At 42.6% G+C, this 25,930-nt stretch overlaps 1 protein-coding gene across 1 annotated transcript in view; it reads right to left on the reverse strand.

Moving 5' to 3' along the window:
* Window positions 1-995: 995 nt before the first annotated feature.
* LOC101443891 (zinc finger protein 596-like) overlaps window positions 996-25,930 on the reverse strand; it is an 89,030-nt gene continuing 64,095 nt past the window's right edge. The window contains exon 7 of the mRNA XM_058289615.1: window positions 996-4,770. Within this exon, the coding sequence (XP_058145598.1) occupies window positions 4,696-4,770 (75 nt within the window). The 3' untranslated portion in view covers window positions 996-4,695. The remainder of the gene's footprint in view (window positions 4,771-25,930) is intronic.

Consider the following 25,930-nt stretch of genomic DNA (forward strand, 5'->3'; position numbering starts at 1 on the left):
CCCAATTCCTTGGACCTCTGACCCATCCTCTCAACACTAGTCCCCCTCAAGCCTGTAAAACCCAAACCAATAGTATCCTTATGCCCCCATCTTATCCCTTCACTGCAAAACTACTTACCTCAACTTTTGTCATAGATTTTGCCCATGTGGACATTGGCTCTCAAACTTCCTCTCCCCACCTATTTCCTGTAAGCCTATCTTCCAATCTCTAGCTCCATGAGACAACTTTATTTTCTTAATTCATATCAGAAAGGACATGTAGTATTTATTTGTCCTTCAATGCCTGGCTTGCTTCACTCAACATAATGTCCTCAAGATTCCTCCCCTTTATCCTGTATGTTAGTACTGTATTCCTTCTTCTTTTTAAAAAAGATTTATTTTTTATTTCTCTCCCTTTCCCCCCACAGTTATCAGCTCTCTGTGTCCATTCACTGTGTGTTTTTCTGTGACCGCTTCTATCCTCATTAGCGGCACCGGGAATCTGTTTCTTTTTGTTGCATCATATTGTTGTGTTAGCTCTCCATGTGTGTGGTGCCATTCTTGGGCAGGCTGCACTTTCTTTTGCACTGGGGGTTCTTCTTACAGGGTGCACTCCTTGCGCGTGGGGCTCCCCTATGTGGGGGGCACCCCTTTGTGGCACAGCACTCCTTGCATGCATCAGCACCGCACATGGGCCAGCTCCACATGGGTCAAGGAGGCCCAGTGCGACGGTTTGCTCGGTCGGTAGAGGTGGGGTCTGGCTGTGGATGAGGGGTCAGTCCAGCTCAGGACGAGGGGTCGGTCCCGCTTGGGACGAGGGATCGGTCCGGCAGCAGACGAGGGGTCGGTCTCACAGGGGTTGCGTGGTTCGGCTGACGGGGTCGCCCGGCGAAGCCGGCGACGAGGGGGTCACCCGGAGAAGCAGGCGACGAACTGGGGACAAGTGAGGCCAGGCCCTTGTCGGGGGCTCTCAGGACTGGAGGGTGCACGGCAGAAGAACTACCGCGGAGACAAGGTAAACATGCAAGTCCACTTTATTGAGGGAGAGGCAACAGTTTTATAGGGGCTGGGGAAGGCTGATTGGTCGAAGCCATGCCCTGTTCTGATTGGTTGCCGGAGAAAGGTCAGTGGGCGGTACTGGACGGGGGAGGGGTGGTGATTAGGGATTGGCTGTTGCTGTTGCTGGGGGAAGTGGCAGGGTTTAGTGATTGGTGGCTGCTGTTGCTGGGGTAGAGGGCAGACTGGAGTTTCCCGCCCACGCCTGGCTGTTGCTGCTGTCGGGGGGAGGGAAAAGGGCAGACTGGATTTTTCCGCCCACACCTGGCTGTTGCTGCTGTTGGGGGGGAGGGGGGGGAGGGAAAAGGGCAGACTGGATTTTTCTGCCCTGCGCCTGCGCAGGGAGAAAGAAGAAGAAGGGTGCCACCCCACAAGGCATCGTGTGGCACCATCCGGGAGGAGGGGCGGCCGCGGAAGCATGGCTGCTGAGAAGGGGAGACCCAAGGGCACTCTGCGCCCATGCCGAGCTTCCTTCAGGGGTGGCGGTGGGCCCGACCAACCACCCTATTATGGGGGCAGCGGTTTGAAATAGGCCTACCGTGGCTGCCGCCCCCTGCCAGGCCAGCAAACCACACTTCAGCCTGAGGGGTGACCACAGCCCAGGGTTTGAACCATGGACCTCCCATGTGGTTGGTGGACACTCTATCCATTGGGCCAAGTCTGCTTCCCTATATTCCTTCTCAAAGCTGAGTAGTATTTCATTATATGTATATACCACATTTTGTTTATCCATTCATTTTGGATATATATCTTGGAGTGGATGTGCCAGATCATATGGTAATTCTTTGTTTAGCTTGTTGAGAAATTCCTGAAATGTTTTCTCAGTAGTTGCACCATTTTTCCTTACAACCAACAGTGTAATGTATTTACATTTCTGAATAGTATCATCAATACCTGTCATTTTGCATTTTGAAAGCAATAGTCATCCGACTCATTGTAAAGGGTTATCTCACTGTGATTTTAATTTGCAGTTCTTATATGCCTAATTAGATTGATAATATTTTCATGTGTTTACTAACCACTTATATATGTTCTTTGGAGAGATGTCTTTTAAAGTCCTTTGACCACATTTTAATTTGGTACTTTGTCCTATTGTGTGGAATTGTAGGAATTTTTAAATTTATTTTTAAGGAAGTTGTGAGCTCACAAAAGAGTCATGCATATTGTACAGAACTCCCATACATCACAACTCCATCTTCATCTTGCATTGTTGTGGAAAATTTGCTGTAGACTATAAACGAAAATCATCAAACTATTACTTCTAACTCAGGTGCACAGGTTACATTAGGTGTATTTTTCCCATAAACTTCCCTATCTTTAACATCATGTATCAGCATAGTAAATGTGTTATAGTTCAGCAGAGAATGCTCTTTATTTGTACTATTACCCACAGTCCATCACCAACCACAGGGTACACTGTGTTATATAGTTCCATTCCTGTACAAACCATCAAAATATATACTTAGTGGCTCTCAGTTTCATCAGACTATGCTATCATCCTTTCAGACAATGTTTTCATTACTTCAAAAAGAGACATATATTTGTGGTGTTTCTTTTATTAACCTTATTTAACATTTCTAATTACCTTCATTTGTTCCTGTATATTTTTGTTTCCATTCATTGTCTTTTTTAAATTCTAATACAACTTTGTTCCTACCTCCTGATATTGTCAAATATATTTCAATTCTATATGTTGTGAACTAATTCTCTACTTCATTAGGAATAATGGAGCTACAAATTGCATCAGCAATGAGATGTTTTGCCCATAATTTTAATAAGAATTAGTAAATGACTATATCATATACAGGTAAGTAGGTATGTGAGTAGAATGGCATGAGTACAAATTGGAAATCATTTTGGTAAAGTTAACTGGTGATATTTACAAATATGTAAAATCTATTTTATCAATTGCTATCAAATTATTTATTTTAGAAACATATTTTCATATGTGAACAAAAATTCAGGTACAAAAATAATATTCAAATTATTCTTGAAACTTAAGTAGAAGGTTGCATTGCAAACTGTCTATTGGTTACTCTATTTCTTATAAAAGTTGCATTGAAAGAAGTTGAAATTCAAGCAGACTTGATTTGCACATACTTGCCAAGTCTCACATAATTCAATCTCATTGAAAATATTTTTTGATTAATGATGTATTTTAAAAGTCTTTCACTGAAGCCCAATACACATCGAACCCAGACAAGATGTGAAAATGTATATGCAAAGCAACATCTGGATATGTGTCTCCAGATTATCCACTACACATGCTTTTGTCCCTCCCAGTTAACACACAGCTGGCACAGTTCTTCAGTTACATCTCACAGTTTTCTTCACTTGGGTAGTGACTATCTATTAAGTCTCTCTGATTTTCTGTCAACAGTGGTATAAGCCCAGATTAGGTTAGAGTTCAGATTGATTTACAGAAAGGGCTTTTTAAAAGGTCAAAGATTTCACCATGGGGGTGTTGGCTCACAACCTTCCTCTCCCCACACCACATTTCCGGTAAGCCTATCTTCAAGAGTTGTTCTCAATGATATTGCAGGAACAGATGTGGGACATCATGTATACTGCCATAACCCACTGAAGGGACTGGGAGAGAGTGTCAACTACAATGTAAACTATAATCCATGCTTTGCAGCACAGCTCATCAAATGCAATGAATGTACCACACTAATGAAAGAAGTTGTCAGTGTGGGAGGAGTGAGGGATGTAGGGAGTGGGGTATATGGGAACCCCCTCTATTTTTTAATGTAACATTTTGTATGATTTATGTATCTTTAAAAAAGATAATAAAAATAATTTTTAAAAAGTCATAGATATGTTTGAATTAACATATCGCCCACATTTCACGTGAGCTTGGATTAGCATCTTGCCCACATTCCGTCTGTCTGGATGCAACCTTGAATACACATTCAGTCTTTCTTTCTGAACATTCAAAGCCCATCCTTTCTGAACATTCAAATCCACTTAACTGGATTTCTAGAGACTAGGCACACATGGATACAGAATTAGATGATTTTGAATTTATGCACAGGCTATATTATATTTCCCACTCAAGGCCAAGGCCAATTTCCCTTAAGTTTTGGCATCACCACCATCAGAGTTTCCCTGGACTGACTGGCATGTATAGAGAGTTTGCATTGCTAAATGGCCTCCCAGGACTGGAGTTGTTGCCATGGTCACCAAGGGCAGGACTGCAGCCTCTCACCATCCCACACCCACAAGTCAGGACAGACAGCTTAGGTTATCTCCAAAAAGACAAAGAGCCTCCCACCCATAGCCCACTTCATTTTCCCCCCTTATGCTGAAGCTTAACTTGCTAAGTTTTGGCATAATTACTGTTGGAGCTATGAGGTGGATGGCTCTTTTGATTGATTACTTATTAATTTTCCAGGATCCTGTTTTCAGTTCAGAAGTTTTCATTCTGGACATCAGAATCATGGGGTAGGGCCCCCCTGCAGTCATCTTGGGGCCACCAGTGCTCACGTGGATTTCCAGTTAGGCTCCAGATCCATCTATTAATTTTGTCTTACACTTAAAGGGCTTACACCTTTAATCTTAAAGGGGTGCTGAAGGGAGATGATCTCTTTTCTGTAATTGCTTCCTGCTGGCCATGGGCTGTAGTCATGACCTAACAATGTGTAAAACTCTATTTTATTTTCAATGGAGGAAGATGGATCTGGCATTCTGTACGAAGTTGGATGAAGTTTTCATATGGTTAATAAGATGTTCATTCTGAAAGAAACAAACAATTAAAATTTTGGAATACCCATTTTTAAAAGAGGACATTGGATTACAGAGGTAGGCAAGGTTAGGTGCCTATGAAGATGGCACCCCTTTTTAAAAGCTGGTGGGAACAGTATATATATATATATATATATATTCTCTAAGTTATTTTCAGAGAGAAATTGAAATAGATACTTAGCTTTGTTTTGAAGATGCATTTCAGGCTGTTTAATAATTGGTACTCATGTGTTCTGTTAGATGCTCCTGGTGAATTGGCACCTTTTGGGTAGTTGGTTTCATTCAGGATTAGTGCACCAAGTTGGAAATTTTCTAAGTTTTTAGCTGTGGGAGTGGTCTGAACTACAGAATAAAGGTTTTTTACATTTTGGTTTTAATTGTACAATCTCTCATAATTTTGACTGTTCAATAAGTGATTTATTATTAGCAAGCAAGCCTCATTTTTGCTACACAGTAGAGTACAGTAGAATAGTAAGTTGACTGAGTCTGGTTGAGACTGCCACCTTATTCTATAGACATGTTTATTAACTGTTTAGAAAATGAATTTACCAGGAATTTAACATGTTTAATATACTTTTGCACATGATCCAATAGAAAAGAGAACGTTATAATTATTAGGCATATATTTAGTACAGGATAAAAGTACAGCACTTTAATATTAATTAATGTATTAGGATTCTGAGTTGCAATTAATAGTTTTAAATTTCAGGATTGTAATACTTTACATATTATCTCTCCATGAGAGCAGGCCATAATGCCAATTGTGTTTAAGCTTTACTTACAGCATCCTAGTATCATGGCTCCACATAGCATGTTCTTCACACAGTGAGCAAGTCACAGCATCATTTGATCCTAGAGAGAGTTTCCAGTATTCTACCAGCCTGGTGCATAGTGCTATCTGGCACTATTGAATAGTGCCAGTCTGGAGGTGATATCCATTGTACACTTGGCATACAGGGTCATCATTGGCTGCTGCAGGAGCTTGAAACTGAATGTAGTTTCCATCAACTTCAGGAGCAGAACCAGAGGCTGATATAGCAAATATTTCTAATTGAGGGCTGAGTGACCAGCCTAGCTAATAGCTCACATCGAGAGGCACAATATAATGTATTCAAGGCCTGGTTTGAATGCACAAAAGAGTTTGACAATGTTAAAGTTTATTCCTTGATTTTATATATATTTTAAACAATTTAATGCAACACATCATATATCAATTGACTGTTTGCTTATACAATTTTACCCCTAAGATAATAGTAGGTATTTTACTTTAGTAATAGAGGGAATAAATTATTTTTAATTGTTAAAAAGGAAACAGAAGGTTCCCAACAGAATTAAGATGACTTTTTATTACAACTTACTTAAATATGCACCTTGCAGTGGCCTTCAGACAGGTTTTATTATCACGAGGTTATTCTTTGCCACCAATACGAATCCAAGTTTTTAGTTAACAATGACTTCTTGAAGTAGAACTATTTAAACATTTTCAGTTTGGAAGATGTTTTACAAACTATAATCGACTACAACCACACTGATGAGTTACCTTACATTTAAATAAACTTACTAAATTACAATTACTAACTAAAGAAGTTTATTTAAGAGAGCATATTTACAATCTTTCTTCTTTAGCTTAATTCATTAAAGTGAACTAATTTTTATTACTGTAAAGATTTTGTACATATAATGTTAATTTATTTAATGGGTATTTGATAAACTAAGGGAGATTACACCCAAGCTAAATAAAATTGAAACCATTATAGTTTATGCAGGAATGTTCTCTTTTTTTTTTTTTTCAGGAAGCTAAAACTTTTCTTTAAGTTATGAAAATGAATAATTTTTAAGAGCATACTGACTACCAGGTTTCAAAACACATTACACAATTTTACCTAATTTGTTTAATCATAATCCAGGAAAGATCTCTCCCATAGTTTTTATGGGCTTTTCTTTACTTACTGAAATTTGTCAACAGAACTACTAACTACCTTTATTTTATGGCTGTCAAAAGGTTTAAATGGGGAAATTACAGGGCAAACTGATTCTTAATTCCCCAGTCTAGTAGATAGGCTTAATCTGCCACACCTAGTCCTGCCCTCAAAGCTCTTGCAAAGAAGAGGCCCTTTCCCAATAATTCCTATATACAGATTTCTATATGCTCTTTCTATTCTGTTTAGTCTAATTTGGGCTCCAAGAATATATATTCACATATATAACTGCATATTTAATTTTTAACAATTTGAATAGAGCTCTTTTAAGAATTTTCATTTGTTAATTTGATATTATTATCCTGATGTATGAAGACATACACTGAGCAAATGGGCAGACACAAATAGTTAGACACAGAAACACAACCCATTGGTGTTACTTATAATTTGCATTATTTTATATACTATTTAGCTTAATTTGGGTTCCAGAAATACATATTACCTATAAAACTGCATATTTAACCTCAACAATTTGAGCAAATAGGCAGACATGGATAGTTTGACACAAAAACATATTTTAGTTACTTAAAACTTCCATTTTTTACAAAGTAAGTGTGACTGCAAAACATTTCAAAGAATCCTGAAACTTTTTCTTAATTTGCACTATGACTGTGAAATTTTGCACAAGAATTTTGTTTCTTAACTAATGACTTGTAACCAAAATGTTCCCAATGCTTTAGCACCATTTTCTTTTGTTTCAGAACCTTATATCTTACCTTGAATTTAGCAGAATTTTGATAAGCAACAAGATTAATTCTATATATATTTACCAAGGCAATTTGAAGCCTCAGGGAGACTGGTTTCTCTCATGAATTGCCACTCTTAGGAACACTGACAGTCAAGGCAGGAGACTTCCTTTTTTTCCCCACTCCTTGGAGATAATAAAACTCCAGTGGTTGTTTAACCCCAAGGGCTAAGAATTTCACCAGGCAACAATTTAGTTTACACTTGGATTCATGAGAGAAAGCAGGGTTCCTAACACCATTAGGACAGGAGACAGGGATGTCTCGGCTTTTCCCTGGACTGTAGGGGCAGAAGCTGTTACAAAATAATCATAGACAAAGGCAAGGGGTGAGGTTAGGCTTGAAGTGACCATAAACCAAGGTAAGGTTAGTTTAGAATTTACCCTTACAATAATAGGTTCAGGCTAAATTCACCCAGTTATAATTTCAGTTATTATCCTTCTGCTGTTTTATAATATAAATGCATCTATAAATGATCTTAACTCTTACAGTTTTCATTAAATTTTAACCTTAAGGTGAACTGGATACCTTAATTAAGCTACAAGGATTTTATTAGTAACAATTCTGTGAAGTCCTGCCTTTTCCTAGTAATGGAACAAATTCTCATCTGCAATTTACACATTTAATTCACCAGCAAGAGAATATTGGCATTTAAGGATTCATTTTAAACTACATTTTTACCTTTTTCCCGTGAATTCTTAGGTGCCAGCAACTGACAAAAGCCAAACATAGATTTTAAAGTGGGATTTCATTCCTTTTTTTTAAATTTCTTCCTCTGTAGTCTCACAACCCTGAAGTTCCCAGCCAGACCATTGAAAAGGCTATCAAGTGATTAGAGGTTTATTGTTTGAAGCTATACCCTCCGTTCTTCAGACAAGTTTACCATTCTAAAACATTTTAAAGTATTTCTACAGTCTTAGAGAGATTCAGAAAAGTAGAAGAACCTGGGCAGAATGCAAATCTATTTTAGCCTTTGACACCTTAGGGAGGGAACTTTATTGCACTTATTTTGATCTTGCTTTTCATCCCCTTCACCTTCTGCCTTCCAGGCAGTCAGGTGCATGACAATCAAATAGGAGTGCAGCTTATGAATAGAATGTGTGGACTCATTGGAAAGGGGCAAGCCGCTCCCCCCTTTCCAGCTTTCTGCCAAAATGGGCAGACAGAACCTACTCAAATTCAGCACCCTTCCTGGGGACCCAGCCACCCTGCCTGGGGCAGCCCCAACAAACCCAGGTGCATGGCATGGACAGACAGCCTCCAAGCCCTGGCAAAGGGGCAGACCAGAGATGAGGCAGCAGAGGATGCACAGACATCCAGACTCTGCAGTTTTGCCCTTGCCAATTGCAAGGGAGGATTCCAGCTCAACTAAATTCCACCACTTCCCATAACTACGCAACTCCAACACCAGCATTGACCTGACACAGACAGAAGCACAAAGGTCACTAATCTGACCCGCAAATTCTCTCTATATATATTTTTTCCAGCATGGCTGCCCTTGCAGCCATCACAAACCTTAGAGAGAACATTGAACATTAACATCTGGTATAAAGTGAATTTGTTCGCAATTCAGCACCATAACAAGAGATTCCAGCTAGACCTTTTTCACTGTTTAACTTTACACCAAGCTTCACTAGAAAAACTGATCCATTTTCATGTAACCAAGCTTTTAAAAATCCAGACAAATTTCCAGGATGTTAGGACTCAAACCTATAAACATCCCTTTCTATTATAATCAAGCCTCCGCTCCATCAGTGAATATAACACCAGTACCAGATTCTAACGTGCAGTTAGACAAACCCAAAACACCAGGCTTTTCTGTTTTTCTGCTTTTTCCAGACCTAGAGAAAATGGCTTCCCCACAATTTTCTGGGGCTACTGGGGTTCTCTTGGTAGATGATCAGCATCCCTCCATAGCAATCAAAGCTACGGTTCTCCAGACTGTGCTCCCCCAGGGAGTCTTACCTTCTTCCATGTTCAGAGTTCTTTTTCATTCCCAGAATCCTTCTCTTCAGACCTTCCATTGCCCTTGATTTTTGTCAGGAAGATTTTGGTGGAGCCCACATCTTTTTTGGATTAAATTTAATCCACGGGCACCCAGATTTGGGGTTCACTCGAGTCCTCCCAGCTTCCTTGGGGATTTGGAAGGGGTGGTAAAATGCTACCATCTTTGGCCTTCATTTGCAATCCCAGACAAGCCCCCCCCAAAATGTTGTAGAAGTTGAGAGAGGTTGAATTATTTGCATATAGAAAGGCCAGGACTCAGGAATGATTTTGAGAAGGAAAAATGATTTATTGATGGCCGGCCAGGCTCTGGAGCTTTCTGTTTCAAACCTGAGCCTCAAACAAGATATTCAAGTTCCTTTTACACAGGGTAAGAACTAAATCATTCTTTGTTTTGGTGTTCAATAGGTTTGAATTAGCATATATCTTCCACATCCTAGGTAAGCTTTTAGCATGGACTTCATTCATTCTAGATAAGCTTTTAGCACATTTGTTTTGCATTTTCCCTGAATATTTAGTTTATAGGGTTTACAATGCTAAACTGTTTCTCTGGGACTGGAGTCGTTGCCATGTTCGCCAAGGGCAGAACTGCAGCCTCTTATGGTCCCACACCCACAAGTCAGGACACAGACTACTTAGGTTATCTATGAAGAGATGAACAATCTCCCACCCACAGCCCACATCAACACCTGAGTCCTTCATAAAGTTATTTTTCAAATCATTCTTAACAATCAGTACTTAACCCTCAAGTGCTCAATGTTTTCTTCTGCAGTTCCTTCAGCTTTGAACCATATTTTAACTCATGTCATCAAAATGTCAATGGCTTCCCTTGTTGCCTTGAAACCACAGAATGTACCTGTCAGACTTGCTTATCTAACCTCTCTCATCCTCAGTGTTAATGCAGTTCACCTTCCTGCTCTGTGTTCCTTTTTCTCCTGACAAATGTAGCTTCTTCTAGAGGAGCTCTGCTCACTGCAAGAAGGCAGGATGACTGTCACTTTCAGACTGACCTACTGACCTCAAGTATAAAATCTTTCAGTCTCTGCTCCTCTTTATTTCAGGATCCATCAAAAAACTACTCAATAAGTAGTTGTTACTCTTCTTTTGTCCCAAAATTTTTATTGAAAACTTACTAATAGCATTGTGTGATGAATCTGATTGAAAATAATTAACTTCACGATTTGCAAGTAGCTCTAACCTATTTAAGCTAGCTTCATGCAGAATTCAGATTATTAAAAAATAATTGCTTAATTTTTTCCTCACTAAATTCCATATCAGACTTCTTCTATTGTATTACAAAAATACAACAGGACAACTCCACGTCCTGAAAACGCCTCCACATCTCATCTCTTCCTCCCGTTCCCCACATCCAGCAGCCCCCATGGCTACCATTCCCACACCCATTCCACATTTTCTCTGTGGACACTGGATTGGTTGTGTCCATTGCACATCTATGTCAAGTGGGGGCTTAGATTCCACATGGATACTGGATGCACTCCTCCTGCTTTCAGTTGTAGACACTCTAGGCTCCATGGTGTGGTGGTTGACCTTCTTCAACTCCATGTTAGCTGAGGGGGATAAGTCCAATAAATCAAAGTGTAGGAGCTGAAGTCTGTTGAGGCTCTGGGCCTGGGTGTCATACTATCAGTCCAGAGATTCAAATCCCCTAAATATATCTAAAACCCCAGCACCAACTACAATTCCAATAAAGTAGCATGTAAGTCTAGTGAAAAGAGATCCCCTCTGAGTCCAATTCCATCACGCAGAAACACCAGCTCCAAAGAAGGGTCATCTGCCATGGCAGTGAACCCCATCTGCCATGACCATAGAACCCGTGGGTCTCTTTATTCCTCAAAAGAACCAATACCTGGGGTTGTATCTACTTTATCTGTCTCTTAGACTCTGCTCAGTTAGCACTCAGAAATTGATAATACAATTTTCTTTTTTTGGGTCCCTCATCTATAAAATGTTTATTCATTGTATTTTTTATTTTTTACACTTTTTAAATTAAAGTTAATAGATCACAAAGAATGTTACTTTAAAAAACAATTAAAAAACCATAAGAGGTTTCTATATACCCTACTCCCCACCCCCACCCTATCATTTTTGTAAATTGTTTTTTTTTTTGAAGATATATACATCACAAAAGAAGGATCCAGTCATTCTGAAGGCAATTTTCTTTTAAAGAAGTATGACATCATAAAGGTTATGCACATGTAAATACAGATTTTTAGCTATGATTTTTTTTTAAGATTTATTTATTTATTTCTCTCCCCTTTCCCCCCACCCCAGTTGTCTGTTCTCTGTGTCTATTTGCTGTGTCTTTATCCGCTTCTGTTGTTGTCAGCGGCACAGGAATCTGTGTTTCTTTTTTGCTGCGTCATCTTGTCATTTCTCCATGTGGGCAGCACCATTCTTAGGCAGACTGCACTCTCTTTTGCTCAGGGCAGCTCTCCTTACAGGGCGCACTCCTTGCACATGGGGCTCCCCTACATGGGGACACCCCTGCTTGGCAGGGCACTCCCTGCACGCACCAGCACTGCACGTGGGCCAGCTCCACATGGGTCAAGGAGGCCTGGGGTTTGAACCACGGACCTCCTATGTGGTAGACGGATGCTCTAACCACTGGGCCAAGTCTGCCACCTCTGATTATTCTTAAATTGGATGCAGGTTGCAGGAGGATAACTCACAAAGTAGTCTTATCCTGGAATAACTTGGATAGTGCACAGATGATAATTTGGTAATTAATATATTAATTTATGTATTTATTGATTTAGACATCCTTGTAATCTTTATTTATAATATCTATCTTTAAAGATATTTTAGAGTGAATTATGTACAGGTATTTGTTTGGAAGTTGTGGAACTCCATTATGAACAATGCTTACATGACTTTCATGACATGTTATGAGAAAGTTCTGAAATTACACATGAAGTATAAGGAGTCATGTGCACTATTTATTTTTATAACAAGGACTTTTATTCACTATGTAATGCTGAGTATAACAAAGTGTTGGGTCAAGAGAAAATAATATGAAAATAATCATTGAAATTAATTGATTTGCAATAATACACAAGAATCTAAGTTTATATTATTTTAGGATAAAACATATCAATCAGAATTATATCTGTTTAATTGTAGATTTAAATTAGCATTCTGCTTACTGAAGCTCTGGTCAGTGTGCAGAGCTGCTCCATCTGCTGCTGCAACCAGCTCATTCTTTGCTTCCATGAACAGCTATGGATTCTGCTAAAACTGCTTGAAGTGTGAGTTTATTTCATTGAATGAAAAAGAAGAGGTTTGTCTCATTGTGTGAGTACTTTTCATATATATATATATTTTAAACATAGTTCCCTTGACAGTTTTTCTCCAAAAATCAACTAAGCAGTACAAGAAAGAAACGCAGGTGATTTCTGGAGAGAATGGAAGGAAGAGAGAAAAAACGTTAACATCAAAGTCTCAAAAGTTAATTTTAATTATTATTTACATTGGATAGCCATGTCAAGATTTCTGATAAGGGTCTACCTGGGGGCAAGGCTGAGTGGGCATATTTGATAGAGATGACTGACATCCTGTCTGGAGGCTTTCTATTATAACAAGAGTTTCATGTTAAGTTTTATATCCAAATGGGGGTCTCCAATGGCATCATAGAAAACACGCAGGAGCACAGGTTTTGGCACCAATAATAGCCAGTGCCCACAGGTAATTTCAAAGAGAGAATTGGTTCTTGGTGGTTAGGGAGCAGAACCCAAATAAAATCTGTCTATGAGCAGCACTTGTCTATAAGAATATTAATGTATTTGAATGCAGAAAATGCGGGAAACGGACTTTGGCCCAGTGGTTAGGGCGTCCGTCTACCACATGGGAGGTCCGCGGTTCAAGCCCCGGGCCTCCCTGACCCGTGTGGAGCTGGCCCACGCGCAGTGCTGATGCGCGCAAGGAGTGCCGTGCTGCACAGGGGTGTCCCCCGCGTAGGGGAGCCCCACGCGCAAGGAGTGCACCCATAAGGAGAGCCGCCCAGCGCGAAGGAGTGCCGTGCTGCACAGGGGTGTCCCCCGCGTAGGGGAGCCCCACGCGCAAGGAGTGCACCCATAAGGAGAGCCGCCCAGCGCGAAGGAGGGAGCAGCCTGCCGAGGAATGGCGCCGCCCACACTTCCCGTGCCGCTGACCACAACAGAAGCGGACAAAGAAACAAGACGCAGCAAAAAGACACAGAAAACAGACAACCGGGGGAGGGGAGGGGAATTAAATAAATTTTTTAAAAAAATAAATCTTTAAAAAAAAAAAATGAATGCAGAAAATGGTGTAGATTAAATGGATAATCAGAAAGAAAATCAGTTTCCCTAATATTCTCAGTGCTCTTGATGTGGGCTATGGGTAGGAGGCTCTTTGTCTCTTCAGAGATAACCTGTCTGTCCTGACTTGTGGATGTGGGATGGTAAGAGGCTGCAGTCCTGCCCTTGCTGACCATGGCAACCACTCCAGTCCCAGGAGGCCACATTTAGCAATGCAAACTCTATATACATACTAGTGAGTCCACAGAAACTCTGAGGGTGGTGATGCCAAAAGTTAAGGGAACTTAGACTTGGCCTCAATTGGGAAATAAAATATAGCCTGTGCATAAATTTATTTATTTTTTATTTTTTTATTGACTTTGTAATAATATTACATTAAAAATATATATGTGAGGTCCCATTCAACCCCATCCCCCCCACCCCACCTCTCCCCCCCCCAGCAACACTCATTCCCATCATCATGACACATCCACTGGATTTGGTAAGTACATCTTTGGGCACCTCTGCACCTCATAGTCAATGGTCCACATCATGGCCCATACTCTCCTCCATTCCATCCAGTGGGCCCTGTGAGGATTTACAATGTCCGGTGATTGCCTCTGAAGCACCATCCAGGGCAGCTCCATGTCCCAAAGACGCCTCCACCTCTCATCTCTTCCTGCCTTTCCCCATACCCATCAGCCACCATGTCCACTTTTCCCAATCCAATGCCACCTCTTCTATGTGGACATTGGATTGGTTGTGTCCATTGCACCTCTGTCAAGAGGAGGCTCAGATTCCACATGGATGCTGGATGCAATCCTCCCACTTTCAGTTGTAATCTCTCTAGGCTTCATGGTGTGGTGGTTGTCCTTCTTCAACTCCATCTTAGCTGAGTGTGGTAAGTCCAATATATCAGATTGTAGGTGCTGGAGTCTGTTGAGGCTCAGGACCTGGCTATCACATTGTCAGTCCAGAGATTCAAATCCCCTAAATATATCTTAAACCCCAACATTAACTGCACCTCCAGCACATTAGCATGAAAGTCTTATGAAGGAAGATCCCATCTGAGTCCAGATTCATCACACATAAACACCATTTCCAAAGAGGGGCCATCTGACCTGGTAGTTAACCCCATCGGCCATGACCATAACTCCCATGGGTCTCTTTAGCGCTCAAAGGAACCAATATCTGGGGGTTGCATCTGCTTTATCTGTCTCTCTGACTCTGCTCAGTTGTGCATGAGGGCAATCCTTCTGCCAGCCTCCAGACTCTTTTTTAGAAACTCGTAGCCATATAAACTCATTTCTCCTTTCCATTTCCCCCTTACTTTAGGTCAAACAGCATTTTAAAGTCATGTTATTTTATGTAGACAGGGATATTCTCCTGATCCGAATTGAACCTTCCGTTTAAGGTCATTTTCCAGTTGCATCATCAGTTGGTAGTTGATAGTGGTCCCACGGTGCCAGGGAGGCTCATCTCCGGGTGTCATGTCCCATGCTGGGGGGAAGGCATTGCATTTACATGCTGAGTTTGGCTTCGAGACTGGCCACATTTGAGTAACATGAAGGCTGACAGGAGGAAATTCCCAGGCACAATGTTGCTCTAGGCCTTGTTCTTATTTTAGGCTTATCAGCTCACAAGCATAGTCATTAGCATCAGGGGCTCACTGTTGAACCCTCACTCCCTCCCGGTCCCCGCCGCTGTACCTGGGAGACTGTCGCTGCTCCCCTAGGGACCACGACAGAGCACCACTGGCCAGGAACCCAGTACCACCCCTGCTGTGGTTTTTAATTGTTGCCACTATGAGTATATCCAAACATTACCATGCACCCTGGACATATGTTCTGTACAGCTCCCTGTCAGCCATATATCACCTGTCATTGGTATCCCATACCAGTATCCCTCCATTGCCATTGTTGAAACACTCTGTGATCCAGAACTCCCCGAAATTTGAAGCCCAATATAATGTCATGGTCCCTTACTAGGGAATGGCATATAGCGATAGGTTTAAAGGTTAGATAAAGAACTTGGATAAAGTTAGATAAAGAACTTAGATAAAGAATGTTGACTTGAAAAAATTCTACATCCTATCTTTTTCTTTTTTTTTTTTTTCCCCCTAATTATTCAGCTTCTCTTCACAGGAGTCCTAGACCACAGCAATGCATATATATAATATACAGCACTCCCATACATCCACCACAAAACCTTTTTCCTTCCACAGCGATACTCTTACACCCTATTCACATCATATTTACTTAACGTGATGTACAGAGTCTAAGACATTAGCTTTCTAACAAGGTGACATCTGTGCTTACATTATGGTGCATACTTTAGGACACACAGTTCTTTACATTCTTAGTTATCCTATGTTTTACATTATGGTTTACATTATCAGTCTGTCATCTCCTATATGTTATGGTGTAATATTACATGTTTTATATCCATCCTTGTGTACTCTCAAGAAACTCCTCTCTTACCCCCCATTTACCTTGGTTCCACACATTTAACGTCCATTTTCCCTTCCACCTTGGTGCCCACAGTGACACCCAACCTCTGTTTCCTGAGGAGCCACTTCCAGAGATAGATGGAATAGTGTTCAGGGCCTAACTTGCTCAACTGCCCCAATGCCCTGGGAGCCACCCTTTCTCTCGAGGGATACAGTTCCCTCTATTTGATGGCATTAGTCCTCCCCAGGATGTGGGTCCACCCCCACTCTCACTACTTGGGTTTCTACCCCATGGTATCACCCACTCTGGCAGAATGAGCATTTAGACATTCCCCAGGAGCTCGTCCTGCATCAGACCCTCCCCTCCGAGCATTCTAAACAGGTAACCCTCTTTATTATATTTTGATATGATTTTCTCGGCATTTTACTCTCCACCAACACCTGACCCTCTCCTGTGTTCGTATGCTACCCCTCCCTCCCCCCACTTTTGGGCAATGTTACCCATCCGTCCCTCCCCAGCCACCCTCAAACCCGCAAAGCCCCAACCAAAGGCAACCCCTTGCCCCCCTTTTATCTCTTCTTTGTGTTCATACTTACCACCATCTCGTCTTAAATTCCACCCCTGCAGACATTGGCTCATATCCTTCCTCCACCCTCCGATTTCCTGTAGCCTATCCTTCAGTCTCTTGCTATCTAGGGCAGCTTGTTTATTTCATATCATTGAGGTCATGTAGTATTTGTCCTTCAATGTCTGGGTTGCTTCACTCAACATAAGGTTCTCAAGATTCATCCATGTTATCACATGTGTTTGTAGTGTGTTTGTTCTTACAGCCGAGTAGTATTCCATTGTGTGTATATACCACATTTTATTGATCCACTCATCTGTTGATGGGCATTTGGGTTGATTCCAACTTTTGGCAATAGTGAACAATGCTGCTATGAACATTGGTGTACATATATCGGTTTGTGTCCTTGTTTTCAGTTCTGCTGGGTATATACCCAGCAGTGGTATTGCTGGGTCATATGTGTGCATAAATTTAAAGTCATCTAATTCTGTATCCAAATGTGCCTAGTCTCTAGAAATCCAGTTAAGTGATATGGGCTTTGAATGTTCAGAAAAGATGAAAGATTGAATGTGTATTCAAATTTGCATCCAGACAGAATGTGGGCAAGATGCTAATTCAAGCTCACCGGAAATGTGGGCGATATGTTAATTCAAAACCTACCTGGTACTCAGGCAAAGACTTAACTAACAAAGAAAGTAGTTTTCTTTGAAAGAAGAACCATTTCACTCCCCACCCTGTATAAAAAGAACTTGAAAATCTTGTTCGAGGCTCAGGTTTGAAACAGAAAGCTCCCAAGTCTGGCTGGCCATCAATAAATCATTTTTCCTTCTCAAAATCATTCCTGAGTCCTGGCCTTTCTATATGCAAATAATTGAACCTCTCTCAACTTCTTCAACAATTCCATAGATATCTATCATTATATAGGCCTTGTCCCTGACATCAACATGACTAATATAGATTGTGCCTTTCTACAATGCCAGTTGTTTCCATTAACCCCTTTGCTGTACCTAGGAACTCTTGATTCTTCAATCATGTTCTGTCCATGATTGGAAACATGATAATGTTTATGATTCCCACCATTAGGCAGTAAACATTCCATACTTGTGTTTTTGGGTCCAAGTTTTGTCCAGGGTTAAGCAGATCACTTACAGTTCAGCGCATTGTGTATTTTCCCCCAGTGCCATAGTTAGTTTGTCTTTCTGAGGTTAGGTACACAGCAGCTGCTGCTCAAGGGATGCCAATGGCTTCTGCTTGGCTCATCCATCAGTGAAACAGCATCTGATGGGCATCCTTGAATTGGGGACCTCTGGATTCCAATGCAGGGAGGGGAGGGCCTTCATCTCATATTATAACAGAATCATTGTTGAGGGAGGCTTCTGCCACCACTCTGTGCAGGCATGTAATTGTTTGGAGGCCCAGCCAAGAACAATCTTTAATTTACTGCTTCCATTTGATAATACTCTGTCATTGGGCACATCCTGGATAGTATTCTGATTACCCAGGACATGTTATCTGATGAGGATTTCAAGACTTAGGAGGATCTGAGAGCTCTTGGCAATCCTTACCATTTCTATTTATACCAAGGCCCAATAGCATATCAGAAGTTTCCTTTGAAGGACTAGTTCTGGGTTTTGTCTGGGAACTTTATGGCCTAAAAGCATGTAACTCTGCTTTCCATATGACCCAATATAGTAGTGCCAGGAGGGTGTGAAGATGTGGAATAGGTCAGCACCAATATGCAAATAGCCTAATAAACTAGTGGGATTCCTTTTTGGACTTGGATGGTTTTGGGAATGCTAATTTCTCTTGCACTGCTTCAGGGATCCAGTGCTAGCTTGAGCTGATATACCAACAAAGAAATTGACCTGTTGAGCTGGGACTTGCATCTTCTTAGAATTTATGACCAAACCAAATTGTCAAATCCTACTTAACAATGCATGCTGTCTCTGGGCACTTTGTTCTTCACCCTGGCCAAACAACATGAAACCAACAATATAAGGAAGTACTTGGAGTTCTTTGGGAGGGTGTAGCTTACTCAAATCCTGTCCCATCCGTTGATGGCAGATAATGGTTGAGTTTAAATGCACATGTGGCTGTTCAATGAAAATCCACTGTAGGCATTGTTATTGGAAAAAAAGTTGATTCTGGTCTTCCTCTCAAAGTGGGAAGGCAAAATAGATATTTGCAAGATCAAAATAGCATATCACACATCAGGGGAAGCCAGAATAGTTTACAAGAGTGTCACAATGTCTGGGACTGCAGGTGCCAAAGGCAATACTTCTGCATTCAAATACCAATAGTCTGCAAATAGTTAACCATGCTCCACTTACTTTTACCAATGGCCACAATAGGCTATTCTAGACAGAGATGGTGGAACAGAGGACAGCTGCAGAAGGAAGGACTTTTATGAGTTCCTTTTCTCCACCAGGAAGGAGTATTGCCACTGTTGGACAATGAAAAGAAGTGGGAGCACTGGGAGATGTTGAGTCCAGCTCCCCCCAACTATGACAACCAGAATTTGTTGGCATTGGGGAGCTTATGCTTGTTGTCATGCTTGGGATGTGCAGTGGCACAGGATATCAATTGCTACAATGTATTCTGTGGCAGGAGGCATGAACACAGTGGTGGCCAGAGGCCAATGGAACAATGAACAGGGTAGCAGTAACCTACAATCTCCAAAACCTTGTGGAATGCCTAAGGTCTCCCCTCTTCATCTTCTAGAATGATAGTGACATGGGTGTCTGTATCCAACAATGATATGAAGCTCTGTTCACTACCCCCAAACTGTATATACACTGAGGCATATGGCCTACAGTCCTGGAGAATTATTGGAGTTCTTGCCCACAATCCTCAGCTGTTCTCAATTTAGTCATGTCTTGTTTAAGAGAATGCTCCCAGAGGCCAGACTCTTCACTCACATTTGAAGGTGGAGGCAGGAGCTTTCCAATTTGCTCTTCCTCTACTGCCTATATTTGGCAATTGAGGGGAGTGGATCTGGAAGAATTAGATTGTGCCTATTGAGCCTGTGGCCCTTATTCTACGTTATATTTTCCTCAAAGTTCTCCACTGGAGATCAGATCTCATCTATGTATTCCAGGTAGCTGAAGCCCCAATCTCATCAACCTCAGTGTGTAACTATCCAGCTAACTTCCTGGAATTCCTGGGTAGGTTCTTAAAGTCCCATTTATTGCTACACCTTCTCCATTGGATGGAAACAACATGCTTAGTTCCTCCACCTGTGGGCCATTACCTCTACCCATTCTGGTAGGGAAGGGGTGAACCTTCAGTTTAGCCCACAAGGACATCAGTCCTGTTTTGTCCAAAATACTCTTGTACAAAAAGAATGCAAGAGCAATGAAAACAATGGTCAAAAAAAGAAACAAAACAAAACCCTCCATTCTGCACTTCCCCATGCACTGTGCTTGCCAGAATAAAACCTGTGGAGCAATTTGCTCTATGGTGCATAATGGGAACACAGGCTCAGTCACAACAACTTTTAGTAAATGAGCACTTTATTCCTTGCACAGAACAAAGTGTCCAAATTGTCCAAAAGTGCAAGGCAAAGGATTCCATTATGGCCAGTCTCCCAGGAAGGCTAACTGCTCATGCCTGTGTTGGAAGTGACAGCTCTGTATGCTTCTCCTTGGAGAGGAGAGACTTGTATTCTTTGAAGGTTCAGTATTTATATACCACAGCATGTGATGATCTGGCAATGAGCATTCTCTCCCTGATAAGCAGGTGGGACTAAGTATTCCCAGTTTCTACATTTAAGGGATGTTCAGGCTTTTCCATTAGACCTAACAGAGACAACAGGCTGTGGAATGGAAACATAAGGCATGCATACACAATAGAATTGGGAGTAGATAAGACCTGAGAGATGGTCTCTAGGTGTATCTCTGACTACCCCAGTGTATTAGATTCTCCAGTGTGCTCCCTGTAAGCACCTGTTATTGTATATTGGGCTATTTTGTCATGTCCTGAAATAGTGTTCTTGCCCACTGTAACATTAAATTCAGGTAAGCTCAAAAGAAACAATCCTCAGAATCAAATACCATCATTTTGTAACAGTAGTCATGTGGAACTTCTTCCAGGGGTGGCCTGGTGATATTTATGCTTTCAATACAAAAGAAGATTTCTTCCTCAAGGTTGAGACACTGTATGTGAAGTCCTTGGGCTTCAAAAGATGTCTCCCATGGCCAATGGACTCTATCCTTCTTATTTATAGAGTGGTGTCCTTGAGACAGTAGTGAAAACAACCAGCTCACCAGTGTGGTCCACAATATTGACATTTTGACTGGAATGATATGGACTGATGGTTAAATGCTGTTACGGTTGAAATATTTGCTTAGGATGATGACTCCAGCAAAATACTGTATCGTTTGGACAAGGAACAAATTATCCAGGAAACAGTTGGTCAGGTAGGTTAGGCAGACAGGCAGGCAGAGAGGGAGATAGAAATATCCAAGGGCCCCAACCTACACAAGACAGCAGGATTCCAGCATGAAGATGTCAAGAGACACTGCCAGTAGCAGAGGCAAATCCCCCAAACTTGGCTATTCCTGGCTGAGAGACCACACCTCCGGACCTCCTTCCCTTGGGTTGGAGGTGGCAAGCTGGCTGCATCTAGGATTTTGTGCTAGGATTTTTTTATCCAGGATGAGGGAAAAGAAGGCTGAGTGGCCTGAACTAACAGGGCTTAGAGTCAAGTGGGTGGAGACCATTGAGAAACAGCAGTGAGTCGATCTAGCCATCTGGGGAGTTTAGAGATGGAGGGTTCCCTTGCTAGGGAGAATTCTGAAGTGTCCTCCAAGAGATAGCCCATTAGGAAAAGGAACCCCAAGGAGGCAGGAAGTGCCTGGTAAAATCCCAAGGTCTTGAAAACAGCATCGAATGTGTTCCAGCCACCCTCAGAAGGATGGTCAGGGGCTCTGGTACTGCCCAGAGCAGAATCCACTGTGGCAGGGAAGTCTAGTAGGATGGTGTCCATGGGGGGTGTAGACGGTGTGGATGAGGGTTTTTAGGGGGGTGAAGTGTTAGGGCAGCACCATACTTAATCAACTGCACCACCAGGACCACAGCTATAAGCTTCAAGGGCCTTTCCAAGGAAGACTGCTCTCAGACAGCAAAGGCACAGGAGATGGCAGTGAAGGTTCCGCCCAGTGCATGGGACTGTGGAGGCTGCTGACAGGGAATCATGGGGAGACTCTAAAGCCCCACCTCCCTCTCCTTGCAGACACCTTGAGATATGCCTATCCAAGGTCATCTAAGTTCCCAGCTCCAGGGGCATTTTCTCCCAGACACTTCTGCCTTCAGATGACCTGCTTCCAAGCCCAAGCCCACCAGTGTCCATCACAGCCCCTGGCTAGGGTTTCCCACTATAGTGGACTGCATCAGAGCTATGATTTGGCTTCTACTGCTGAATTAAACAGATGCTCCATTACAGAGTATGTGTGTGTCAGTTGAATTTGCATGGGTGGACTAGGTGGGATCTCGGTGACAGTGTCTCCCCTAGCACCAGCACTCTGAATAGATGTTAGTTTTCCACCTTGAGTAATTCTGGTTGGGCTCAGATGGCTGAGGACAGAGTCTGGGCTGGAGAATGTGTACTTATTTTATGGAAGCCAGTAGCAAGAGTGCTGTGGCCACATGGGTGGGAAGACATCTTCTGGGATGGCTGTACCCTATGAGATGATAGGCATGGTGACTGCTTGGCCTAAGCTCCCTAGAGGAGTGATGTTCCAGAGTGTTGGGTGGAAAATGAGGCCTTGGGCATCCTCCTGAAACTAGCCTGGTGCATTCGATCAATTCTGCTGGGCTGGTGGGGCCTTGACCAGGTGGGCTGCCCAAGGACATTCTAGGAAGGGACTGCAGGGCTGGGCAGGCCATCAGGGTAGAGTAGTGGTTCCAGCTATACACATCAGGAATGTGTGTGGGGCACTTGTGGGCTGGGAATGGGTGTGTGTGGTTGTGTGGAGATGGGGACTGAGCCAGGCTGGGAAGGGTGGGGCACACAGAGGGCCCAAGGTCACACAATCTGAGGATTTCTGACTTGGTGGGATGTCAGAATACAAGGGGAGGAAAGCTTCTTTGGAAACTGCCTAGCAAAGAGACTTGTACCCCAGGGAGCCCTTGGCCTCTGGTTTGCTATATGGGTAGCTGGGCACTGTCAGGGCCATCTCAATGCCTGGCCTGCCTGCTGGCTGCCACCCTAGACCTCAGGGTGTGAGCAAAACCCAAGAGTGAGGTGTACCATGGGGGCCAGGACACCCAGATGAATAGTGGACATTAGCAGGTCCAGTGGCCCCTAAACCTTGCAGAGTGACAAGTTTTAGCAGCAATGCACAGCACATACTCTTGAGGCTCCAGGCTGTGACAACCAGCATCTATGGCTATACCACCCTGAATATGTCTGATACAGACGGATGTCTGATTTTTAAAGCTAATCTGGGTAGGATCTGCTTAGTATTTGCATGGGAGACTGCTTGGGAATATTAGGTGTTGTAGGCTTTTAACAGCAGCATTTCTATAATGCATGCATGTTTTCTTTCTCTCTCTCTCTTCCCTCTTCTTTTGGCAGCACCTGCCCAGAGCATGACTCCCTCACCAATGCCTCCTGTCTGCAATAACCCTGCACTTTTACCATCACCTCTACCTATGCCATTGGGACATAGGTAGGCAGTTCTGTCCCAACCATTAATTTGATCATCCCAGTCAGCATAAGCCCAGGCCTGACAAGGGCAGAGGAGACTGCAACTTTAGAAACAAAGAAAGCTCACATGCTAGACCTCTTCTTGGCCATTGGGGCCCTAAATCCCCTTGGCACCTGCATGCAAATGGGCCCCAAAGGAGTCACCCTTGTCCTTTGCTGCCTTCACTGGCACAATATTGATGAAGTGAGGGAACTATCCCTTCCCTTTGCAACTTGACCCCTTTCTACACACTCCCACTGTACTTCAGTCTCCAGAATGCAAGACACATCACCTATGCCTCAGGCCCCCTTAGACATGTTCATGGCTTCTGATCTCTAGCAAACATGCATGGCATTTTCAGCAATTCCAGGGGGCCCCTATGTAGATGAATGAGAAAAAACACTCTTGGAAATAGAGAAATAAGCAAACAGGAAGACATACCAGTGACCCATTGGTCCTCTCACACAGACTGGCAGGGTTCAGAAGGGAAGATGCCATGAGAGACTGCCAGTGGCAGCAGTGGCACATCCTGGGGAATCAATCTATCTGATTCCCAGCCCCAGGCCAGTGTCTTACTCTCTTGGTCCAGCCCAAGCATGAACTTCTGGCTCACCATTCCGTCTCCATCCTGGGCACTCTTCATTGTCCACTAGTCACCCACTGGAACAGAGAGCCCAGGTCCAGGGCCTGTGACTTCTGCCACATCTGGCTGCAGATCTGAGATTTCTTCCCTTCAGATCAGAGGGTCCAGGCTGCCTCCAGATCTGCCCTGTGCTGAGATCCATTCTCAAGGAAGAGAGGAGAGCTGGCTGAGCAGCTTGCTTTCATGGAACTTAGAGTTGAGTGGATGAAGACCAATGGGAAACAGAGCAGGGAGCCACTCTAGGGTAGGAGAGGTTTACAGAAATTGGGCTCATTTGCAGGGGAGAATGAAGAACTGCTCCTATGCCCAAGTAATAGCCCAGTGAGAGAAAGATCACATAAGTGCCTGTAAGCACCTCAATCTATGCTTTCCAAAAGTCTTGGAAATAGCACACAACATTTTCCTTTCTCCCTTAAGGCAGAACTTCAGGATCTCTGCACCCACCTAAATCAGAATGGTTCCAGGGTGGGGGTAGAGATGGGGTTGGCATGAGCTTAATTTGTGTGTGGTGTTGGGGCAGCAGCATCCCAAACCCTACTGCAAACCTCAGACCATAGCTCTGTTTTGCAAGGCTTTTTGAAAGCCAGCCCACAGATAGGAAAGGTGGAAGAGGTGTGAGTAAAAGTCAGAGTCCAGGACAGAGTGCTTATAGTATTCATGGAGGCTCAAGATGGCTGCTGAGCACATAACTGTGGGTTAAGAAAAAGCATGAATATGGTGAAGTAGAAATCATCATTTTCCCAGTTTGACAGGTCAGGGTGTCTCAGCTTTCTTCTTTTTTTAAAGGATATGTTTTATTTATGTATTTCTCCCTATATTAGTCAGGGTTCTCTAGGGAAACAGAATAAACAAGGGATATCCATTGATAGTAAAGATATATCAGAGTCTTTCATGAGGTGTGGGGATGCACAAGTCCAGGTTCCACTGGCAGGTTGCTACCAGGAGCTCCAATGAAAGTCCAATGAAGATACTTGATGAGTTCTTGGAGATGCTCGCTGTCCAAAATGAGCTGGGAAATTCTCTCAATACTAGAATCACTTCACCTTTTAAGGCATTCAACTGGTTGGGTTAAGCATCACTCACTGCTGATGGTAATCTCCCTGACCGATGTAATTATAACCAGCTATCTGTAATTTCTCACTTCAGAAAAGTCAATGGTAACTAAGGTCTATAAATGCCTTGCATTACAGTTAGCCCAGGGCTTTCTTGACCAAACAACTGGGCACAATTACCTGGCCAAGTTGACACAATAGCCTAACCATCACACTCCCCATCATTGTTTCCACTTGCTTTGTCTCTTTCTCATCCTTGTTTCTTTAGGAAGCACTGGGAATCAAATCCTGGAATGCTGATGTGGGAGCTAGTTGCCTAATTACTTGAGCCACCTCCATTCCCTGCTTTGGTGTGTCTCTCATTATGTTTATCTTCTTGTGTCTCTTATTGCATCCTCTTCTTGTGTCAGCTTGCCACACCTACCTGTCATGCCAGCTCAGTGTCTTATTTAGTAGGCACCAGGAACTGAACCAGGGAACTCCCATGTTGTAGGTGGGAGCCCAATTTCTTGAGCCACATTGTTTCTCTCAGCTTTCTTCTTTATCCAACCTAGAGTTTGTAATTTTTTATGACATTCCTTCAGGGATTTTTTAAAGATCTATTTATTTATTTACTTATTTCTCTCCCCTTCCCCCCACCCCGGTTGTCTAGTCTGTGTGTCTATTTGCTGCATCATCTTCATTGTCCACTTCTGTTGTTGTCAGCAGCATGGGAATCTGTGTTTCTTTTTGTTGCATCATCTTGTTGTGCC

This window comes from Dasypus novemcinctus, chromosome 28, assembly GCF_030445035.2.
Source record: "Dasypus novemcinctus isolate mDasNov1 chromosome 28, mDasNov1.1.hap2, whole genome shotgun sequence".
NCBI classification, from domain to species: domain Eukaryota; kingdom Metazoa; phylum Chordata; class Mammalia; order Cingulata; family Dasypodidae; genus Dasypus; species Dasypus novemcinctus.